The sequence below is a fragment of the Homalodisca vitripennis genome, unplaced genomic scaffold (genome assembly GCF_021130785.1).
Source record: "Homalodisca vitripennis isolate AUS2020 unplaced genomic scaffold, UT_GWSS_2.1 ScUCBcl_1748;HRSCAF=5759, whole genome shotgun sequence".
NCBI classification, from domain to species: domain Eukaryota; kingdom Metazoa; phylum Arthropoda; class Insecta; order Hemiptera; family Cicadellidae; genus Homalodisca; species Homalodisca vitripennis.
The window spans coordinates 98181-123902 of NW_025777901.1; the positions used below are offsets into that span (position 1 = coordinate 98181).

Here is a 25722-nt window from a genome sequence, read left to right on the forward strand (position 1 = left end):
GTACAGTGAAAAGTACATTAACAGTGACACTATGTTTTTTTTTCTTTATAAACTGAAAAATATAGTTAATATTTTAAAACATTTAGAGCTGGAATGAATACATTAGTTCAAAAGCACAGTCCAGTGAACTTTCATCTAGCATAGCTCTTGCAGACTACTTCAAAGGGACTATTCGGCGTCAAATTCTGACCATTTTATGTTTTCGGACATTTTCTAATGTCTAAAACGGCGTTAAAATAATGATTTTCCCTTACAAAATGTTCTCACTATAAAAATGGAAACAAATTGAAAATAATAAACCATGTTTACACTGAACAGTTTATTACATTACATGTTCTGTTAATTTATATTTCACAACATTAGAGACAAAGATGGGATTTTTTGCCAGTGGGGCGTAGTCCAAAAGAATTTTCAAAATAAGAATAGGCCTTTATTCATCCCAGGGACCGTAAGAATGTTCATGTAAAATTTCAGTACAATCTGTTAAATATTTTACGTGTGAAAGCAAAACAAACAAACAAATAGTAACTTTTGTGTTTATAACATTATTATGATTAATATAAGTAGAGGTGTATTATTATTATTATGTCAAAGATGCATTTCAGTACAACAGAAGACAAGGTCTTTAGAAAGAAATTTACTCATACTCAAAGGTTAGTTCATAAAGTTAAATTAATTTTATTTTTTATGATAAAAATTTAAAAATTGATTAAGCTTTTTCGACAAAAATGTTTTTTTTTTAAATATTGGAAGAGGCCATGGTCCTTCACCTGGATCCCCACTGTGTTGATCTATGTAGTAGCAGCTTATATTTATAAATAACTATCAGTTGGGAATAACATTGTTCACATGCCAAGGAATGAATTAAAACAAACATTTGTAAAATTCCAAATATAAGGTGTAGGCTTTATTTAAACAACACTGTGATACATTTATAAGTACAAATATTGTGTTTTAAGTGTGCGGTTATGTTCATTTCTAGATGGCTCCCCTGACTGTACATTCCTACACCTATATATTGTTATATTAGTAATTTTTTGACCAAAAAGCTTTCTTGCGTTATTGTTAATTTCACACTTTGACAAAACAACACGTAAGGTACAAAGATTTCTAAATGGACTGCCCGAAACACTCCATATTACTGATGTACAACATACCTCTGGAAATGTATCAAATACAACAGTTGCAGATTAGCTTTCAAAATGAACAAAATAATACTTTTAGGTATAAAGCTTTTCCTAGCAGCCGCTCTAATTGTCTAAAGATCCAAAATAATGTATCGTACCTACACTATACAAAAGTTTTCAAATATCCAAAAATAACAAAATATTCATAATCTATACAATCAGTAAATAAAATTACTTAACAATTTGAAAATGGAATGTCATACTAAGAGAAAAACAAACAAAAACAAGAATACACATTTATGTGGAGTGACAGTGTCTTTGAACTACTCTATATATAGCACAGGTCTAAGATATCAAGCTAGGTGATGATATGCATAAAAATACATGTTTCTCTTACATACAAATAGGTTAGGATCTAAACGAAACAGCTCCAGCCTGGCGACAACCGTACAAGTAAAAAAATATCTTACAGCGATTTTAACATTAAGAACACATTTTAAAATAAAAACATAATAAATTATTATTATTTATTGCAAACAAAGTGTTTTCAGTTATCTAGGCAGTACTGTGCAGAAACTGTGTCACTACTATTAGTATTTGTGTTTTCAACACTTCTAGTTACCACTAAATAAAAATTAATACAGTTAATTATTGTTTTTTTCAGTACGAAACCAAGCATTAATTACCCTTGAACCATATTTCTACCTAAGGTTGTTAAAGAAATGGCACTTACAAAATTAAAACGTAACAGCTTTATGACCTTAGCAATGTTTAAGTTCACGTCCAAACTTACAGTTAGCGTACTGGCAAGATGTTTTTTTTTCTCTTTTTATTTATAATACCTATAATATCAGCTGCTCTCAATTTACATATAAATGCATTTATATAACTTTGTATATGATCACTTTTCTATAATAATTCAATTTATATATAATTACACATTGCGGTACAAATAAAATTTGTAATAATAAAATTAATACAAAATAATATCATAATCGTCTCGGTATACACAATACCCTATTCACAAATAAATAATACTGTAAATACATTGTTGATAATGTAAATGCACAATCATAATAAATACAGGATGGTCCTAACATAAAAAATTGAGTTAAAAAGTTCACGATCAACTACACCCTGCTTTATGTACAACATTTACTGGGATGCGACCGATAGGTTCGAATACGATCTCTATTTATAGGACGAAGATAATTTTGGTTACCTGTAATCAATGGATCGGGACACAGCGCCCTTTGTAATCTAAGCACCAGCCAATAAATCCAATAAGAACAGAACGGTAAAGTATGGACAGGAAAACAGAAGCAACTAAACAGGTAATGGGCGGGTTTAGATGGCTAGAGTGGAGTTGTCCCACTCTAAGTCCTTCACTTTGCTGACGGCTGCACTGCCCTCCTCCTCCTCGTCGGTCGAGTCCAAGTCATCGTCGTGGTAACTCGAGTTGTCATCAGATGATTCATCATCGTCAGGAGCGATGTGGGACTGACCATGAGTCCCGGGCTTGCCTGGCCGCGGACTCTCCAGTTGCTGCGAACACCATCATCTTAGTGAGTAAAAACAATGTTGAGCATCACAGAGAATACTCGACAGTCCAAACAAATTACTACAATAACGGTGGAAAAATACAGGTTTTAGTATTTTATGTGACATCAACTTCATCTCTTCTAATCACACTGAAACTTGGATTACAGTGCTTTGTCCTTTTTGTAAATCGCACTTAGTCCTGTAAGAACCTTTGCGCTGGCTTCTGAAGTGACAGGATATTCAGGATGGGTAAGGTTAGGGAGTAGGGGGCGGCCTCCTTTCGAGATCCATGAGGAAGAATTAGGGCACTAATCTCAAAGTCATGTCTTCTTGGAAGAAGGGGAGGCCAGCTCTGAACCAGCCTCTCCAGTCAAAGCAGGCAGGGGGTGGCACACCCTTGTTGAGGCTAGCAAGAACCTCTGAGGTTAGGGAACAAACCCCACCAACTCCAACAGTCATCTCCCACAGTAAACTAGACCTATCGAATTGCCCATGAACCCCAGAATCTGGACATTTGCGGTCAGTGATGTGCCGCTCCTGGACATCCACAAGGTTGCCCAGATCTAAGTGACACATCGGTTTTTACTGTGCCCAGTGTTAGGCTCAACTGGAAGGTATAAACCAGTTAGAAGTGATCCCTGCTGGGTTGTGCTTTGTCCTTAGGAATGAAATAGTTAGTATTTTCTTTATCAGAAAACTTATTCATATAGTGTTTCTGGTTGGTTTATACCTTCCAGTTGAACCTAAACTTGATATAACAAAAACTAATGGTCACTTCTTCTTCTTCTAAGGGGTGGCCTATTGTCATGCACTTAAATCTTAAGGGCCTTTTGCACACCCCGGAAGCATGCCATTAGGCCAATCAATTCACCGTTTCAGCAATTCTACAAACCACTGAAAACAACCAATCAGGTCCTACAGGGGAAATTCACTACCTTTGTCCACACGAACAAAGATGGGATAGCGCTCCCTTACTAATGCAGGACAGTCAAAGAGCGGGTATTCAGCAGTTACCTCCTGCTCATCACACATTCTAATATTCACGAGGAGACAGGTGTGTCCACTAGTCACTATGTTTACATAAAAACATTTTAAATTTGTAAGCAAAACACTAAGTAGAACCATTTCACAACGGGGAGGCACTTCTGAAGTTAATATAAGCTGTTCATATAAAACACTCTATTTTGTCCATATCGACACTATCTCCTACAGTTCATGCTGATATTTATGTGACTACTTTCAGTTAGAACTTTATTATGTCCCATAAAAAATTAAATAATGTTAAAATATTTTTTTATATTTGTATTGTATACAATATAATAATAAAAAAATAATCTTGTTATCAATTAAAAAAAACATATATAACTTTAGGAATTTAGCGATTAAATAAATTGGATATACATTTTTTTTCAATTATTATTTATCAATGTATTAGTATTTTTAAGAGTCTAATATTAAATTTTAAGTTCTGTTCCATGGATTAATATCTTATTCACTACCATATATTACAGAAGCTGACTGCTAAAGGTTCCAAGCATTAGGCAACTACAGAGTTTGAGAGACACTAGTCAAAATCAAAATGTTAATTAGTGAAATTTAGTAAAATTTACTAATAAAAATCAAACTCTGTGTATCATTAACCCTATGTTCCTGGTACCTTAGTATCAAAATACGATGGAATCGTTATCAGTAACTTACCTCCATGGGATTGACCGTTATAGTCAATGCAGAGTCGTCCCAAGCCATCTCTGTGTCTTGGATCTCCTCCTGTGTGGCGCGGTGGTGTGCTGCTCGGATGCGCACCACTCCCAGCACGATCATGAACAGCAGGAATCCCACGCACACAACGATTATGATGGTCACAGCGTGGCCTAGACACAACGTGTTACTTTAGTCCTTCAGGAATCCCGTACACAAAAGGTGTTCGTTACACCTGTATCCAAGTCAACTCCTTGTATGTGATTGTGAGTAACTTGGTGGTAACGTGTGTGAACAGGAATTAACGCATTATTATTATTATGAACTGCAGGGCAAGAGATCCATTTACAAAATTAAAGATCTTCTTATGATGGAGGCTCTTTACACAAAAGCCTTAGTTGTTGGTTTTTTGAAGTAACTAACACAACCTGTCCTCAATTTATTACAACCAAAAAATAGTGAAAAAAGCATGAACCTTCCCTCTTTACACAGCAAACATTGTATTTAGCTGTTTATCACAGACCTCTGATGTGGTTAGGATCTGGTCGTTAAGGATGTCCAGTGCTCTATGGTTTCAACTTACATACTCATATGAATTCAAAATTTCAATTTTTTTTAAACAAAGAAATGTTATAACCAAGAGACTTATAGTGTAAAAGCTGAAAGCCTTATACGGTTAACTGATGCTGATATATTTATTTAAAGGTTGTTTTTTAATGTTTCAAACTAAAAATAATAATCTGAAAAAAATCACAGTTTTATATTTTTAACCTTTTTGATACCCTTCCATTTCGACCTCCACCACGACTTGTATGGCAGATGATCGATTTCCTTCATAAAGGAAACTTTATCGATTTAAAAGAAAACCACACTTTATGTCTATACACTGCAAATTAGCTCTTAGTTTCAGGACTAAGTCTATTAAAATATTTCTTTAATGACATAAAAAGGTTGTTTTTTAAATGGTAAATAAATTATGAAAATGTTTCAGTTATAGTGTGAATACAAAAAACATTAGGAGTATTTGTTTCCTGTCCTTTCTCGGATTCAGTCCATCTAAATTTAAATAAAAAACAATTTAAAAAAAATAGTTTTATTGCACTTCAATAATAAGCAAGTATCTTTACCAAGCTAGTAGAACATGTACAGATGCAATGAGTTTTCATATAAAAGATATTTTTTATTCTTCCACAATTTTAATTTACTTTAAATGAGCTTTCGCCGGTTAAGGCCTAATCAGTGATAGTTTACAGAAAAATATATGTATAAAATAGAAAAAAACATAATAAAATAGTTTGAATAAAATTTAAAACTAATTGTAAAGACCGAAAAGTAATAAATTATAGAAGTATTATGTAGAAAAATATGGTTTGTAATTCATAATTTTTGAATGGATTTCTTGTTTAAAAAGATTTTATTCTAACTATTTTATCATGTTTTTTCTATTTTATACATATGTTTTTCTGTAAACAATAACTGATTATGTCTTAACCGGTGAAAGCGCTTTTAAAATAATTTAAATTGTGGAAGAATAAAAAATGTCTTTTATATTAAAACCTGGTGACTTCCATAAAGCTTACAAAGCAGAAGATGCATTGAACACTAACAGTAACATCTGTCAGTTACCTGGAGGAGCGATAACAGCCTGGGTTCGGTCACTCATCTTTGTCTCAAGGTAGTGGTCAACAATGGTATGGACGGGAGACTTGACGTGTTGCGGGCTGAGCAGCAGGTGGGCGGGAACTTGCTTGTCTGCAGTCTGCGCCGGGGCCTCGGTTGGGGCTGCTGCCGAAGGTTTTGCGGTAGGCACTCGCGGGTGTATCACCGTTAACTGTTTCATTACAACACTCGTTAATTCAAATTACATTTGTCCAAACTGATTTTGAAATAAATACTAAATCTTTAAAAAGAAACCGACTTAAAAATTAACATAGAAATTTCATATAGTGAAACATTAATCTTTTATACAGCCTAAAGTATAGGTAAATTGATACCAACTTTAAATTTTAAACAATCAAGTATGTAATGGTCATAAAAGGTATAACACAAAGTTTCGAGAATTGGAATCTATCCTCTTCGTCAGGTGGGGAGTTATTAATACCTAATCCGTGCATCTAAATCCTTACTTAAAGAAATAATTGCTGATCACCACCAGGGAAAAAACATCCTCCAAACTAGTATTGAAGTTAAAACAAAATTCCTCACAAATTTAATTGGCAGTGAATTTACTAAAATCCTTCAGAGCATCCAAAATAGACGTAAAAAATTTCAGATTCTGATAAGAAAAAGAAAATCTCTAAACTTGAAAAACTCAGACCAACAAACAATTTATCTTTCAACAACAAAAACATGGATGCAAAAAATATAGAAAATGTCGACAATAGGGTTGGAAGCGGCTTGTTTTTAATCCTTTCCCCTCCTGACAATCTCCTTCCTGTCTCATTGTTTCAGACGACACTACACGGTGCAGATGAAAGAGCCGACATCGACATTCTTGTTAGTATCCCACTGAAGCTTGTGCTGATGTGATGTGTGATTGTGATCCTCGTAATTGTGATTTGTGCTCGGGACTTGCATCCTGTGCAGTGACAACGCCTGGACTGGACTCCAAGCAGCTTTTGGCTATGTTTGAACCTTTTTCTTTCCCTTCTTTACTTCTTTCTGTTCGTTATTTTTGTATGTATTAATACCTCCCCCACCTGACGAAGAGGATAGATTCCAATCCTCGAAACATTGTGTTAGTTATACCTTTTATAACTCGTATAACGATGACAAAAGTCCGAAATCCTGTTATCCTTTCAATGCCTTCCATTGTTAATAACAAACTTTAAACAAAGAAGTATGTAATATTAAAAATATATCGAAACATTGCTTGAATAAGTTGATACACTTACTCTTAACATATAGTTTAGTAAGAATTTTAAAAAATTCCCAAAAATAATAAAAATGTCTGTAAAAAAGACAGAAAGTGCTAATAACAAAATTTAAAAACTAAAAAGATTTAACCAATGATAATGTAATATAATACTTACCGTTTGAACATATTCATTGCTCAGAAATCTTCCATTCATTTCCGAGCAGATAAGCTTGAATACCCTATTGAGGTAGTAAGCCGGCTTCCTGTTTGTGTACTGAATCTGACGTAACACCTGGAACAGATGAAATCGTTAAAGAAGCCGTTGGCTGGTTTTAGATGATGATCATGGAATAAAATTTGTGCCTCACTGTGATAACTACCGTAGTAAAGATTTTTGGTTGAAATGTTGCGATTAAAGTTTTGTTTTCGTTGAAAAAATTTTTATTTTCTGTAAAAGAAGTGTTATCAAACCTGACATTGATAAACTGCAGCAGAATTCTCTGATTACTACTACTATTTTTACTCACTTGGTAGCTATTTGTAATCGGGAGGGGGGATAAACAGAGGGAAAGGACTATTTTGGTAGTGAAACAGTTGTCACACTTGTCTATTTATTGTGCAGGGCTGTGTTTAGGCTATAATAAATCAATCAAGTAGTAATAGTTATAGGTATTATTCCCGGATTAATAATATATTTCTGGATATGTGAAGTACATGGTTGATGAACGAGACAAGTTTTGCAGGGTTTTCTATGAGTTTTTTTTCTCCCTTCCTGAGGGAAGAGGACAGTTTGTCCCCGCACTTAGTCCTAAAAAGGACCTTTGCACCTCCCTTACTTTAATTTGTGCCCTCAAAAACCGAGGCTTTTGCAAAAACCAATCAGATTTAAGGGCTCCTGTTCTCTAATGTCCTTGGGGCTGAGGAGATATGCTCCCAAGTATCTTTTCCGAGTCTCTGCGATGGCAGGGCAATCCAGATTTAAGAGCTCCTGTTCTCTAATGTCCTTGGGGCTGAGGAGATATGCTCCCAAGTATCTTTTCCGAGTCTCTGCGATGGCAGGGCAATCCAACCAAATGTGTTCCACTGACTCCTCCTCCATGAGAGGAATTGGATTCATGGTCGGTTTGGAGGCGGATCTACAGACTTTTCATATCAGGTAACTTGGAATGGACAATTTTGGCAGAGGTTTCTGAGTTGTCAGGAAGTGGTGGTGGAATAGTCTAAACATTTTTAAATTTTGGTGAGAGGGGTTTGAGGATTTTTAAACACTCTCATCAGGATCTTGTAGCTTGGATGATGATAATAAGAGATGTGTTCTAGGGGTTGTTTTCAGGCTGAGGGATTTCATTAGGTACACAGAATGGAAACAATAAGTTGCACTAGGGTGGATATGCCGGAGAGGAAGTGATGTGTCGCTTGTCTATGGGTTTGATAAGGATATCAGTTTGAGAGAAACCGTCTTCAAGGATCTCCTCCACTTTAAGGAAAATTATTTCAGAGGTGTCGAGGACGTTTTCAGGGTTTTCATTTGCATCACCTCACATCATGGAGATTACCAAAAGTGGAGCAATCACAAAAGTGCACCTTTAATAAGTAAGAATACTGTGACTTAGGTTATTTACCCACCTCTTCATAGTTGTAAATGATATCACTTCCAGAAACCGTTGCACCATCTTTGCTGATTTTCGCAACGATGCCAAACTGGGTGAGCATGTTCTCCGGAAGTGTGAGACTTTCGTGGTCTGGGTTGAGGGACGGGTACACAGACACAATACAGGAGTCAAGTTTCTTCTGGATCACACTCATGGATTCTCCTGTAACAGACATGAACCGGTAAAATGAGTCACTATTTGGGTAAATACATAAGTTACTTATATTTCAATTATGTGGGATGCAGCAGATGGTGAAGTCTTAAAAAAACAAAGCGAATTTAAACAAAACAATGTTTGGCTAAAACAGCTAAAATTAACAAAAATTTTAAGAACACTAAATAATAACTTTTTTGAATTAAAAAGTGTACATCTAAACTCTACAAACAAATGAAGATGTGTCATCCTGGCCTGTGCCCTAAGCTCTCCAACCTGTTGATGTGTTGGTATGCTACATAGAGACCTTAATCATTGTCTTCGCTATTATCATTTTGTCTACAAACTGGCACCAAAAATTTATATAAATATATATTAATTCTTATGGACAAATATATAAATATCTCACAACATTATCACACTCCTCCCCAAAAAAAGTAAATTATGTTTCTTAGATTACTCCGGTAAAGATAATCACCCTGTTTAAAGGGGGAAAGCAGAGATATGAACAGAGTACTGTTCTTAAACCGATTTTAGAGTGCTCACACACTGCACCACCTCATGACCGTTTTGAAACTTATTGCACAGCCCCAAAGTTAAAATGTTGAATTATCGGAAGCCGAATATTCATTATACCCTGCCTAATTTAACAACCAAAACGATTGACCAAACAAGCTTACCGTGCTTCCACATCTTGCCGGAGGGCTGGACTGAAATGTGGAGGTCAGTGAAGACTCGGACACCGTTGCGGAAATCCTGGTAGTCTCTGGCCAGGTTGGTGGTGCCGTTGATCTCTATGCTGGGCTGTTGCGGCTGCAGGACCATGATGTAACTCTCTACTGGCGGCACTTTGATTGGTCGGCCTCGATCACACCTGCACAACAAAGAGAAAAAAAATTACAGTTTTCAACTTGAACATTTAGGATACGAATAGCTAATCTAGCTTTATTTAATTTCAATATGAATAAAATTATAACCTGTACCATTAAAATTTAATGTTTCATTTGTGCGTATATGTGTATACATACTGGATCACTGTTTTGTATAGTTAATAATGATTATCTATCAATGAATTAATAATTATGTTTATAATGTTTTGTTAGGATAAGGATAAGGATATTTCAAATTATACTGACGAGTTACCTGCTCATTGTAGATCTTATCTACTACCATTATGTAATGTTACGTGATAAATTTCTGAATTCTGACATTTACTTCTCCCATAACAGGGTTTACATTAGTTTGAGGTCATTCTGGCCTTATCTGATAAAACTAATGTGATTTTTGCCACTTTGCCCAATAGATATGATAGACCAGACCTTAATGATGCTTTTAATAGGTGTGATTATGAGTGGTTAGAAGAGCGCCTTGTTTAAAAAAACCTGAGGTACTGAAAATTTATTAGTGAAGTTTTTAGAAATTCACACTGATAAAAACGAAATTGAAAAGAACATAGGCCTATTAATAATATTTGTAAAAAATTATTTTGAATAACTTTCATTCTGGAAGTTGAAATCACTTGTACCTGAATATTATCTCAGAGTGGCACATTTTGGCATTACCAATCTCACATCTCATATGAATTAATTTGAGGGAAAATTCACCCCATATTCATGAAATTATTCTGATAACAAGTTAAAACCATAGATGGAGCTGGAACCTTTGGAGCACTGTAGCCGAAGTTTAAATCTCTTAAAATATGTACAGTTGTCAAACTATACATGTTGTATGTTCTATTACACACAAAATATAATCTTCAACTTTTCAATCTTCGGCGGGATTTTCTGAACACAATATGAGAAGGAAGGCTACATTTGCCACGCCACGGCACTGATGGGGAGTAACAGGCAACTCTTTCAAAATTTAACACCATACATTTTTTAACAAGCTTCCATTTTAAAAATAAACCATTTTAATGGTTTACTAATTAACTTGTTCTACAATATTCATGAATTCTTTAGAGCACGAATGTACATATTGAATTTTGCTATGCAATAATTTTTTAAAGCATTTACCAATATTCAATTACAGGGTATAACTGGATTAGACTTAGTTATCTTGTAATTTGACATAGCATAAAAAATTGCAAACGTTAAATGTTTCAATGGCAATAAATATTCTTGATTCTTGGAAGTATGGATCATCTGAACAGTCGACCTGAAACAAATGTTTAAGAATTTATCAACAGCATTGTAATGTACTCACATTACGACAGTGGAGAGGTGCAGGTTGCGGCGGCCTGGAGTTGGGAATTCTCGGGAGTTGCTGTAGCCTATTTTCTTCACCAACACCTCAAGATTTGTCTTATTGTCACCTTCAATGCTCAGCTCGGTCAAATCTGGAAATGCAATTATTATTTATAAAATAATATATTCAATAACTGAGAGGTTCACCAATACAGAAGCAGTTGTTTTGACACCCAAGGAAGCCCTGTATGGTCTCGGCTGATAAGAGGAGTTCATGAGTTATGTGATTTGCAAGCCAGATGGTGGTCAAGTATCAACGTAGTTAGTCTTTAAGACTGGACCTGTCTCAAAAGTACAACGTTGAAGCCATGTTGAGTTCTTGGTGATTTTAGATGTAACCTATTAAGATATTTTTTGTTACGGATGATGGAAGATTTGAAAGTACAATAGGATTTTGGACATTTTCCATTGTGACAAAAACACATGTTGTTATAACAACGATTAGATATATTCTAAACCATAAACCATCTCAGACCTCATGGCTGCTTTGGTTCTTCACGATATTCTTACAAACCTCAGTTGGTTAAATAAAAATCACCAGAGCTGAGAAGGCTGTATAAAAATGTAAAAACCCTTTTAAAGTATATCAAAAAGTGTAACCTACATTAGGTTTGGAAAAATACAAATTGCATTAAAAATTTGAATATAATCACATAAAATGATAGAGATTTTTGTACTGCAAAAAGTAGATGTATGGCATAATTTACATTTTTGTAACTATCTATATGGTTACTTAATATTTCTGCTTCAAGTAACGCATATTAATATTTGTTTAACGGTCAATTGCACAAAAGACATTTTTTGCCAATTAATTGTAATCTACATTTATTGTATAGATACCAAACTGACACTGACGCATCACAAAATCTTGAAAACCACAGAATGCATTTACATGAAATTTGGTACACAATTTTGTTTTATTTCTTAGATGCTCACTAAAAAACGGTTCTGAAATTGCAGCCTATCCATAAAAATACACAAAAAACATTTTATCACATTGGGAGTAGTTAAAACATGATAATGTCCTTAAGGTTCACAAATATGTTCTATAAAGACGCTTAATCAACTTATTCATAACTAATAGAAATTCTCAAAAAATCTTATTATTATAACAATTTATAACATCAGAAAATCTGCTGAACAGATTTTATGTGACACATTGTTAACATGTTCGTGTTACCTACTAGATGCTTGATAAGAAATGTTTTTGAAAACTTCACAGCTTAACCACGGAAATCTGTAATGACTTTAATGAGGCACCAAACACTTTGTACAGAAGTTCGTCTTACTTCTTAGGTACTCGCAAAGAAACTAAAGCTATCATTATACAAGTAATTTATATAAATAGGATTACAAGGATTACACGAAGACTGCTGCTATTTCTAGACTAATCCACACTCATTGATCACCTCTTTCATGTAACATTTGAGTACTAAACTCTAACAAAACCAAGTTGGAAATGTCTGAGAGATTGACTGACCGCTGTTGGTGAGCAGTTCCATGCCAGGCTCCAGCAGCTCCATGGCAGGGACCTCCAGACTCTCCTTGCACTTGTGCAGACACGCCAGCACTGCAGGCTTCTCCAGCTTGTTGAGCAGTACGCTGAGACCGGCCAAGTAGCCGTTGAGGTGGTGCTTCATCTTGTTCTCCGAGCCCTGCCAGCACGCGCCCACTGTCAGCGTTGTGTTGATTCCCTTGGTAGGGTGCAGTGGCCAGTCGTCTATGATCTCAGGATTCTTCTTCTCATTTTTAAACAGAGTTCCATCCACATACAGCTGCACTTCCGGGAAGCGAACCAAAACCGCGTAGTGATGCCATTCATTGTCACACACCTACACAAACAACAATAAATACAATGTTAGTGTAATTATTGTTGCAGATTTTAAATACTGTTGTACTAATTGGTGCATTAACGCTAGAGAGGTTTGGATTTGTGGCTATAACTGATGATTCGTGGTTGTTGAAACATTAAGTATTAGGAAAATATTTCTAACAAGTAGACAACGTATTCAAGTATTGGTATACCTGAGGTAGCTTCCACCTCCACTCTGCAGGACGGAAAATGTTAAGGTCACCCTCGGAAAAGTCTCGTCTCAGCAATAAAATCAATCTGCAGTTGCGTACAAACCAGGCGTAATGGTGGCGGTTCATTTCTGGAAAAGTATAAGTAACTTTACTAAAAAAATCTATAATAGTATAAAAATGTTGGACATACTAAAAAAATATTATATTGTATACACTGAGGACTAAGATCAGTCAAAAGGGCATTGCAGTAAAATGATTTTAAAGCAAAAAGTCAAAAAGTTTATCTTATACATGATGAAATCAAAAAGATCTATTTAAATTGTAAATTTCTTTTCTAATAGTATATAGATTTTTCAGTATGATAGTGTTAAAAATAATTGGAATCAATGACATTACAACATTGCAATACTAATGATATAAATATATAAAATGAATTTTTTTTCTCATTCAAATACATGTAAATACAGTACGGTAAATATCAGTACCTAGTAAATACCAGTATATAACAATACGCAGCTTAAAGAGAAAAATATACCAACACAAAAAGCAGAAAATTTTGCACTATGGTGGGAGTCATCATCGACTTCTAAATGACAAACTTAGCAGCAATCCCAAGTTATACAATAACAGTATAGCTATGATAGACTAGTAATACAAACAAAACATATTGATTAGAAAAATCCAACCGCTTTTAATTAAAAAAAAAAACATACATTTACAAAAAAATTCATATTTTTACTGAACAACTAAATATAAATTTTCAGTGTGTTTAACACTTTTACTCAATAACCAAAACTTTAACCTTTTTCAAATCTATTGATGAATTTATTAATTTTAAAATTCATAGTGGATAATGTGTATACATTTACTAATCAAGTGGATGGTAAAATATCTTTACGTCATTGTCTATTTTCACGTATAAACGTCAAGCTTTTGAATATTTTCGATATCGTTTAGCACTTAATACCCTTTTTATCAACATAAATTAATGATGTTCCAGAACGTAAGTACTCCCCAAAGAGTTAAATAACACAAAACCTGCATCAATATTTCAGCTAATAAATTATAGGTAACAATCATAATAAAACAAATTGGCATCAAAATAATTGATTACAATCAACCTCATAACTTAGTTAACGTGAGGTGTTCACACAATATTCTCCCTTTCCCTGTCCAAGACTATTCTTTATCACCCACATCAGAGATGCTGGCGGACTGTTTATAGCCAGTCATTACCATTTGTATGGTTTACAAAAGGTTATTCATAGTCCGAGGTTGAAAGATTCAAGTTATAACAAAACTCACTGTGGTCGTCGGCACTGCACAAGATGTGTTCCTTGGTGTGCTTGTCCAGGTCTGCGTGGGCCTTGTGCTTGAGCCAAGTGGCGATGGTGAAGGTGCGAGCGAGGCCGTGGTCTAGCACTTCGCTGGGCACTGACACGGCCGAGGTGCTGCCGTCAAACTCGAACATCTGGTCGCTCTCGTGGCCCTCGTCTGTGGCAAGAGACTTGGTCCACTCCAGTCCAGACCCTGGCGTCGGCAACAGGTCCACACTCTCACTGCTCGCTCCTGTTAACAGTTACATGTTGGCAGGTTTTGTATTCACAAGTTCACGACGATGGCTTATTTCTGGACTCTTACTTGTGTCGAATTTTTTAACTAAAAAATTAACTTACCTTAAAAATTAAGCAATCGTTTGTCCGACAGAGTACACGATAGTGCGAGATATTTATTTAAGCGCAGAATCAAATTTAACAAAACAACAAGACAGGCAAGCAATAAAAATATAATAAGGAAATGCATAGCAACGTGTTCCACATCGGGTGCATGACACGCTTTATGAAAGCCTGTTATGGACCCAACAGCAGTTTTGAAACATCGTGTGTACCCTCTGGGGTGCACGCCGTTGTAAACATGATAAATAATTAAACTAAAGGTTGTAGATATACTTTGGACAACAAATTGTATTGACATTAGCTTGCAAAGGAAAAACTCAATTACATTTAAAAGAATTAAATGTTAAAACTAAATTGGCAATAAGCATTCAATTTTAACAGTCACTACCATCTGATGCCTATCTAACCTTAATATTAACTGTACACGGTAGTCTGAGGTATTTATTTAAGCATGGGATCAAATGTAACAAACCACCAAGTCAGTGAAACAATAAAAACACAATAAGCAGCGTGTACCACAACGGGCACACGACACGCTTTACGATATCCCGGTATGTACCCAACAGCAGTTGTGAAAGATCGTGTGTACCTGAGAGGTAAGTTGTTGTGAACATGTTAAAATAATGAAACGAAAGGTTGTTGATATCCTTTGGACAACAAATCGTATTGACACCAGCTTGCAAAAGGAATTATTCAAGTACATTTAAAATAATGAAATGTTAAAACTAAATCGGCAATAAGGAATCAATTTTAACAGTCACTGCCAATGTGATGCATATCTATACTTGATATTAATCGCACAAAAAGTATGTATCTAATATGGTATTACCACAAAGTTTGCGCTGACTCTGCACGGAGTAGGTGTCACGGTCACAGCCCTTGCCGATGTGGGAGGTGGCCAGGGTGAGCTTGGTCTGTACCGAGTGCACTGCACACGGCACGTCACACAACTTCAGCTGAGCCGTTGGGAACAGGTCCTCCCTACCTGAGCCAGGGGCGTAGTCCACACGTTCAGGGATACCTGCACAAGTGGTAAAACATGTTTCTGAAACCTGCCAATGCTGTTACAACATTGGATTTTTAAAATGTGATATTGATAGTTTTCGTGGAGTGGTTACTTTAACATAAAACTGAGCCAACACTAAAATTACAGAGTAGGAACTGTTTCAAATATTAATTCACTAGATCAGCCCCCAGTTTTTCTCTCGAGTTCATCGGGCAGATATATTTTCAAATGATTAAGGACACAGACATCATAAATATTTCTAAGCACATCAGATGATTATATTTTTAAACAATGTAAAACACAGTCATGTTCAAAACTTGTTGTTGCAGTTCATTCTTTGGAGAAATCCAAAGAGAATTACTATGTAACTATAACTGACTTGTTTAAACTATGAAATATAAGAGATTTTTTATTTGCTTCTTGAGATCTGCCAAAATTCCATGTTGTAGACACGGATTACTTATTATTAAGTACATATAAGTGTTCACAGCTGAAGTGAAACTATCTCGAGTTGTCCACCTCATAAAAACAATGTTGAACCTTAACTAAATTTTCATTATAGATTTAGGGCAGATATCTTACTTTAAAAATATGATTAATGCAAATCTTAAGTTTTTTTTTTTAAGTTTTATAGTCTTAGAATATTTAAGCAATAAATTACACATATGTTTAAGTTTTTCTAAATATCTATTGGTTTACAACTTTACTGATAAAACACTTTTTAAAAAAAATCAAGCTTTTAAAATGTATATTGATTATATCTTTAAAATGAGAAATCTCCCATAAATATACAGTTAAGATCAAGGCGTAAAGGTGTTTTGATTTTAACACCCTTCTTATATGTTTTAAATTAAGATAGTACAACTGGCTTTGTAGCACAGTATGGACAATTGCCAATAATAAGAAAAATAAAACATGTTTAATATGTAACTTGCACATAACTTGAAAATACAAAATTTTAACAGAAACAGTTTTGCTAGATTTTTACAATAACTGCACGGAGTAAGATTAAAATTAAATTGTTTATTACCGTTAAATATTTTTTCACGTTATCCACTTATTCATGACCACAACTTATTGTGAATATACAGCCAACATTAAATGCTTTATCCAGTAGCTCATTCTGTGATCTGAGCGTAAAGTGAGTTAGGTCTAAATAAAGAACACAAACTGGACTTAAAACATGTGTAACACAACAAACAAAGTTAACAAAGGTGCACCAATGTACATATCAGATAGAGTCAATGGGTGTATGTGCTATTTCAAGCTATTCTGGACTTAATCCACGTAAATACAGAGCCAAGCTAATTCCTGTAATCTATCTTATGATAAAGATTTGCAGCATTTTCTTATTTCTTTAGGAAACTGGTGATAACCAGTTTCCTTTTGTCCACAAAATTCTACTGTAAAAAATTAATATAGTTTACAACAATTTTTGTAACCTTTTGTGTAACCTACATTTTTGCTAGGTCATGAAAACCGATCAAATTTACCATGACAATATAACTAAATGTTAATAAGTTAACTGTTCGCCAATCCATTATTTGGAACCCGTTTTCCTTATCGGTCCATTTCATTTTAAGATGTAACTAAAAAAAAAGGATTATTTCATTTTCTGCTAAACTGAAGATTATTTTTTTATGAATCAAAAAGATATATTAGTGTTAAATAAAACACACATTATTACTTTGTATTTTAAAAGTATTATTCATGAAAGAAATACACACAAGTTTTGAACATATTTTGAACCAAAATAATACAGAGTGTATGTATTATTCAACTTATAAAGTTGAATAATATGAATAATATAATAATAATATTTGAGTTCTACAAAATGTTTTATACTGACCAATTTCAGATTTTTTAAAACTAGACACTAGCTAAATCTGCCAATAAATAACCCCTAGATCGATACAGTTAATGCATATGAACCAGTGATATAAAGTTAATCTGAACTGATTTCCCATAACAATATTTATTTTGCTGTAGTATCTGATTAAAATAATAATAAAATCCTCTAAGTGAGAAATTATAACGAGATGGTACAAATGATACTATTATTACAAATCAAATCAAATAATTTATTGTCAGGACACTACAATAGTGTATAACGTCAACAAGTTTACACACAATTTACTTATTGTAGATTATGTTTACATAGTCTCTTACCACCATGCACCATGCTTTTAACCCTTAAAGTCTCTATGTCCACCTAGGAAGTAACCGAAATATGCAAAAAGAGTTAACTTCCGACTACACGGATGTCAGGTAACATGCAGGAAGAGCCAGTGTCCAACTCCATGGACGAGTAAACAAAAATCAATTAAAAGTACGCAAAACAGATTAATCCTACAAAGTCTTTGATGCTTGTTCATGTAATGGTAAGATCTTTCCACAAGTCATTTTGTACAGTGCATTATCACCATAATAGTGGCGGAGAGAATAAAAATTAATACAAGAGACAGTAAACATTCGAGTTATTTTGTTTGTTATTTAGCCTTATGCTTACCTTTTTGGGCAGATCAACTATAGGTTATTTTGATAACCTACAATTAATTTCTAATTTAGTGTTTTTTAGAGCAAACTATAGTTTTATTTACAATAGAGGCTTAACCGCCATGTTCCTGTATTCATGGCGACATCCGGGTGCGGGGCTTTGTTATATACTACCCTACCCTCCCCCCCCCCAGCGTGTTGAGTATTTTCCCCATTTTTAGTTTTGAACATAACGTTATTTAGTATAATAAATTAAGTAAACAATTAACAATGTTTACAAAGATCTCAAATAATGTCAACCAAGAGTTGGCAAGGTAAAATAAATAATTATTTTACCATATTACCACAATCACACAACTTAACATCGGAAAACACCTTGTAAAATATCATCGTAACTATTTCCGAACTAGTGTACAATACAAAGCACGTAGCGGCCAAGTAGTTTGAGTAAAGTCCACAAGATAGCACCACCAACTAGAAAGTTATCTTCTAGACATTTCTAACAAAATAGAACACAAGTAACAAATACAATATAACAGCTGATACAAAACAAAAATAAAACAGCTGATACAATGAAAACTAGTATACACGGGTGTGGCAGCTGTTTACAAAACTAGAGTTGCACGATATATCTTGGGCGTGGTGGTTAAAGGATTAAATTAACATTTTGTACAATTTCACTAGGTGGTAGGCCTTCTCTTGTGGTTATCAGAAAACAGTTTTGGTACCCAAAGAACACAAACTTGTGGTAATCTAGTTTTTCTGTTACTGTCTTTGTATTAAAAAGGCTCTGTGAAATTCTTAGGAAAATGATTGGAAAGTTCTGAAATTGTGAAGGACAGTCCTCACAAACTTTTTCATTCACTTTGTTCAGACAGTTATCACTGACAAGAGAAAGCATACCGCTCCTTTGTTCATCGTGAATGTTTTCCTTCCATTTTTTAAAAATCGTACCCATTTATGGACAACACATAGTATGAAAATGTCATGAATTAAGAACTGTGTATTCTACCACTCAGCTCAAAGCCACATTTATCTCATGGACCCTGAGCTATTGAATCTGTAAAAGTTCTATTGATCGAATGTCGACGGTCATTAAAACGTATACAGGAGCTTCACTAACTTAAGTAAATAACAATCAACATGTTCAAAGTAACATATTGCAGTTAAAATAAATAATATATAATTACAGGGTCTGTCCGGAAAGTAATAGGACTGATTTTCATTCACCGAGACTGTACTTCGGAGTGTGTGCGCACCGATTGGATTCGGTAGAGGGCGTTCCTAGCTAACGAACAAGCGGCTGGTCAGTTGTCTCCGAGCACCTAAAGTCAGGATAGGCATTTTCACGTGACATGTTTCTGTGAGTGGTGCAAGCCGAAAAGCAGCGTTCGTTAGAGAAGAGGTACACGATTAGATTCAGTGTGAAATTCGGTATAATCAAGAAGGCTTACCCAGATGTTACTTTAGGAAGAAGTGGTGTGTTTCGGTGGCACTAGGCCTTTTTGGAGGGCCGGGAAGAGGTCGCTGATGAAGACCGTGTTGGAAGACCTTCGACTTCGAAAAACACCGACAATGTGACTTGTGTGCGCAAAGTTTTGAACTCAGACCGTCGACTAAGTATTCGTTTAATTGCCCCGATGTTACATTTACCGAAATCTGTGGTTCATGAAATTGTGACGGAGCATTTGAACATGCGCAAAGTGTGTGCGAAGATGGTCGCAAAAGTGCTCACTGGCGACCAGAAATTGCGGCTCACACCGTTCTTTCTTGTGAACAGCTACCTGACCAAGACCAGCATCCCAACTCTTCCACGGCAGCCCTACAGCCCAGATGTCGTCCCCAGACTTTTTTTTTTTGTTTCCTCGCCTGAAAAGGCAAGCATTTTGAGACGACAGAGGGGATCCAAGCAGCTTGCACCGCGGCTCTCAAGGCAATTACGGAGAATGCCTTCTGTGACGCCTTCAATGCTTGGAAATCGCGCTGGCAGCGTTGCATCGACGCAGAAGGAGCCTATTTTGAAAGTTTTTAAAGAATTGTAACGATTTGCTCAATACATTTTTTTTAATCGACTCAGTCCTATTACTTTCCGGACAAACCCTGTATATCTGCCATTATATCCAATTTTAAATTAAACCCATTTTACTTAATACTGTGCACAAGTACACCTGATGTTTCGAAAATAGAAGAAAAGGAAAGATGTTACTAGGTACCTAATGCTAGTAATTTTAGTTAAATTGAAACACTTTTACCTGTGTACTTAGATTTTAATAAAAAATATTAATGACAACTTTAATTAATGTTTCAATACAAAAAGTATGTTATAATTTATTATTACTTCACTTTCATTTAAAGAATTTCAAGAAATCAAGAGACAGAATCAATGTTTTCCATCCTGTGTTTGTATTGAAAAATATTAGTTCCACAAGACTCCCTACTATAGAATAATCTGAACCTACAGTTTTTTGGACCAAGCGATGATCCAGGCCAGATAAAAAACCTGATATTACTGTGTGATACATGGTCTCAAGATAGTGATTTGACAGATAAATTATGTTTCTGTACTCACTATCTGCCAGCTTTATTACAATAGTGATACACCGCAGTGAAGACACTATTCTTAAGTAATAGCAGTAAGTATCAAAAGTCTGTCTCAGAATCATATAAATTAACACTTTATTCATACATATAATAGTTTATTTTTAACAGGCTTTCTTGGTTTGTTTAAACTATTGACAAAGATATCTTATATTTGATCTAATCTGCTTCTTGAAATGTCCATGAACTTAGCTACATACTTTGAATATGATACATGATATGATTTACTAAATACTAACCCAACATTATATTTAATCAAATTCCAGATTTTGACATTTCAAGTAACAATTAGCGACAATTGAAGCAAAAAATGTACCCTCGTGGCAAAAAACCCACACCAATCAAAAAGCAACAGGCATCCCAAAAAAACAAATACAGTTGCACAGAATTTATCACCCACAAAAATGATTATTTTTACCGTTTTCCATGCAATCATAGGATATTTGAATGATTTTACAGTTTCACCTTCTGGACATTTTACCTGAACAGATTATGTATGAAAAATCAATGCGTGACATTCTTCAAAAGCACAATACAGAATACACACATCCCATAAAATAATGCTCGTAGTGGCCACACTCAAATTAATGTTTATACGTACACCAAAAATACTCATAGACAACGTCCACGAGTTATCCACGTTTGTGATGGAAGCAATTTTCAAACTCTGGAATCACAATTTCATCGTGTAACTACCATTACTCTAGTTCTCCAGAGATTTTAATGTTAAAATTTAGAAATCAGCTTAGTGTAATGATCTGTTAAACCATACTATTTTTATTATCATTGTATTCATAATACGTGAAAAATTAACACTGAAATTCAAAAACAAATAAACGTTATGTCTCTTTAACTTGAACAATTAAAAAAGTAAACAGAACAAACAAATAACAAAGTTTTGTTTAGATTAAATTGTGTTTTAATTAAAATTCACTTCTTTTAATATTAATCGTTACTAATTACATGAATGTTAAAAATGTTGAATCAAGTTACCTTTCCAGCCCAATTTACAAATCCTATTGACTTTGACTGTAACCATGACCGGAACGGATTGCTTCATTCCGCAGTCATATGCAACCACTGACAGAATATGATTATGGCTTCGTTCATAATCTAATGGTTCCGTGTTGCGTATTGCTCCTGAAAAGTGAAATCATTTCCACACAGATTATAATTCAGCTTCAGGTAGTATTCTTCAAATTGTACAACAATATAAATCAAACAACACAAAAGTGAATTATGTTTATGGTTTAAATGTGTGCAAAAAATGGTGGTAAATTTCTTCTATAATTTTTAAACATATCACTTAGTTGAGGATGTGATAGTCAGAAGTCAGATCAAACCTTAAGAGTAAAACGTTGCAAGTCTAGTATTGAAACGCAATACTAAAAATAAACACAAAACTGTTTTACTTTTAGAAAATAGTTTGATTATAACTGTGTGTATAAAATTGAATGTTGTTACTACCAAAATATATTTGACTTTTGTTAATGCATTTTTTCTTACAATGCAACACTTAAGTTATATTTCTACTTCAATCAACTACAAAGTAATTTTGTATTTGGAATATCCGTTCAAAGTCCATAATTTTAAAACGATTCAGAGGAGTTACGAAAACATTTATGAGATTCAAAGAAGAGAAAAAAAGTTGTTTATGTATAACGTAATCCATAAATATGTTTCATTACTTGCTTACAACATGACACCACTAAAACTATTGTAACTTGTCAAACTGTGAAACACTCCTTTAGATCATGGACTATAAAATAATTACCTTCATTGTCAATGACGAATGGCTGGTCACTAGTCAGAATCTCGTATTTACAGATATCACCAAACTTGGGAGTACAGTCCCTGTCAGAAGCCTCCACTCTCAGTATCTCCTGGTAAAGTCTGCCCTCGTCCACTTGCCGAACGTACGATGGCTCCAAGAACGCGGGAGCGTACTCATTGATATCTACCACTGTTATGTGTACGGTGGCACTACAAACAGAAGTTCATTTGGTACTAGGGGTTGTTTTTTTTTTTTTTTTTTAAATCAGAATATATTCAAAGCAGTGGCGTAACTATTTGGGCATAGCACCCTCTTGAATTAGCCCCAACAATAATTCATATAATATCAATCTACCTTGTCTGAAATGCAGCAGTTATATTTTTTTACCTTGAAGTAGACCTATCTAATTAATACAAATTTAGATTTACTCAAATTTATTATGTAATACACGGTATGGTATGCTCTTCAATAAAAATCATTCCCCTTCCCCCAAAGCTAAGTTCCAGTTACGCCACTGATTCAAAGTTAGAACTGATATGGTATATAAGGTTGCACTACCTGCATTGCAACATCAATAATTTTATTTTTCAAAATATTGTTAATTAGTTTTAACATCATAAATGATCTTGTAAGGATAGATGGATCTTGGACATTTGCCCACTATCACATGTTAAAAAATTAAACACTATCACAAGGACTGGTCATTTATGTCTTCTTTATGTGTAAAAACATAAATAAGGTACACCTGAAGAAGTTTTGAAACTTCAAGAAGAAGGTACACAGCAGTTCTTGAAACATTGTATTTCAGAGTGTTGGGAACATAATAACAATGTAAAATGTCCATAAACTATCTTGATAACTGGATTTAAAAAAAGAACCAATGGCTTGTTAACATCTATATCATACTGTTTTCTTTAAAAGACACAATTCTACAATAATTTTTATTTGTATCACAAGGCCTTTCGACATTCAAGATGTCATGGTCAAGTGTGAATCAAACAATCTGAAACAGTATAAATATTTTTACAATTTAAAAACAATTACAGCTGAATAAAGCGTAGTAAAAGATTTGTAAAGTTAAAAGTATAACAAGTATTAAAATTAATATATGTGTAATAGTTTGGGTCAAAAAGAATTTAGTTATATTTTAAAGGAAAAGGTAAATTTTGAATCGGTCCAAAATTATTATTTAATATTTTATCTCCATGTTTTTTTTAATGTATGTTTTAAAAGTGTCAAGTTCTTGTTTATAGACTAATTTTAATAACATGAAGTTTTTAGAGATAATATGATTAGCTTCCAATGCATGTTTGAAAATATCTTATTTTTTAGTTTGTCTGTATTAATAATATCTTTCATGCTCTTTAAATCTTTTTTAATGGTTCTTTTTGTCTGGCAAATGTAAATCTTATCACAATCTTCACAGTTAATTTTGTAACTTCCACTTTTATTTTCATCTAAAAATGTTATCTTTTGGATTTTAAAATAGACTATTTATCTTTATTAGCTGTGGAAAAATTTTGTTCATGTCAATATTTTTTTATTACTATAATATTAGATAAAACAATACTTTGTATGTGAGGCACAAAAGCAATATTTTTATTTATCAATAACCTAGGATTGTTACTCCATTATGTGTATAACGTTTATTTAAACTTATTCTTAAAACTTCTATATTTAAAGATATTCACTTAAAAAAAAATAAACGAACAATATTCTAAGGAAAAGGAACGACAATATTTCACTTAATCCTTGAAAAGTTCCAGGTTCGAAGGTTAACTGTGTCACGGTAATTTGTGGACGACGCAAAATGTAATTTATTCCTCAACTCTGAATGACACGTTATTTATTGACCTGTGTTATGTAACAAGGAAGTTATTTACTGCATATGCTACCACCTGGATGGCCACATATATCTTGCCAGATATTTATTTCACAGATTTATAAGGAAATTTTATCCGAAAACTGGACAAAACGTTCAGATCTTTCTGCCTTACTGATCTATGATTATAGTAATAGTAGTACATTATATTTGTAATATTAGAACAGTGCCTTGTATGTAAGAGCACAAAACAGTTTCATGAAATTTTTATATAACGGTATTTCAATACACTTTTAAGGTAAAATATTGTTTTAAACACAATAAAAAAAACGCAAAATTACTTGTCAGATTGGTCGCCACTGCAAGACACAGCTGCAATGTCAAACTTGTAGTTCTTGCGTTTCTCACAGTTGAGTACTCGTCTGGCCCTGAGTTCAGCCTCTCCTTCTCCTTTAAGTATAATCTGGAATATTCAAAACGTTATTTGAAACCAAAATATCAGAATATTCAATTCTGTACACTCATGGTTGACAGATGTTAATATAAATCAATCCTGAGACTAAATAATTTCCACTCACTTCGAATGGAGCTTCACCATGATGTTTGTTTACGATTCTAAAGCTGCATATATCAGCCCCGACTCCTCGAATTCTTGGAGTTACTTCGACAAGCGTCTCGTTCTCCTTCACCAATCCGTGGTAGCCACTCTCCAGACTCTCCAAGTCAAGGCGTGGTACTGAAAATTACACAACAATTAACATATCTGGCTGTTACGATGTTACATTATTTTCTTGTACATGAAACAGAATTGTAACCTTGAAAGATTAAACCAAATATACAGCTGCTAAGTATCTTAATTTTAAAATGATTTAGCTAACCATTTGAACAATGGCAAAGTAAAGAAGTAAATTTTCGATTTTGTTTTGAATGAAGCATGCCTTTGCATAAAATCCATTAATCCTCCTATTGGCCAGTTTACTCATTTTGAGTTCCTCTACATTCACTCTGTAATGGTCAGCGACCATTACCCGAAAAATTAATATAATATTT

At 34.1% G+C, this 25722-nt stretch overlaps 1 protein-coding gene across 1 annotated transcript; it reads right to left on the reverse strand.

Moving 5' to 3' along the window:
* Positions 1-880: 880 nt before the first annotated feature.
* LOC124371659 (calsyntenin-1-like) lies at positions 881-25408 on the reverse strand (the record flags this gene model as incomplete). The annotated part of the gene is given in 15 exon segments (XM_046829998.1): positions 881-2672; positions 4368-4540; positions 5994-6198; positions 7400-7516; positions 8851-9038; positions 9710-9903; positions 11235-11367; positions 12756-13107; positions 13301-13428; positions 14606-14869; positions 15806-15997; positions 22070-22216; positions 22851-23059; positions 25014-25135; positions 25251-25408. Coding segments are annotated over 15 exon segments (2780 nt in total), but the record flags the coding sequence as incomplete, so codon positions are not given.
* Between the last annotated feature and the right edge of the window lie 314 nt (positions 25409-25722).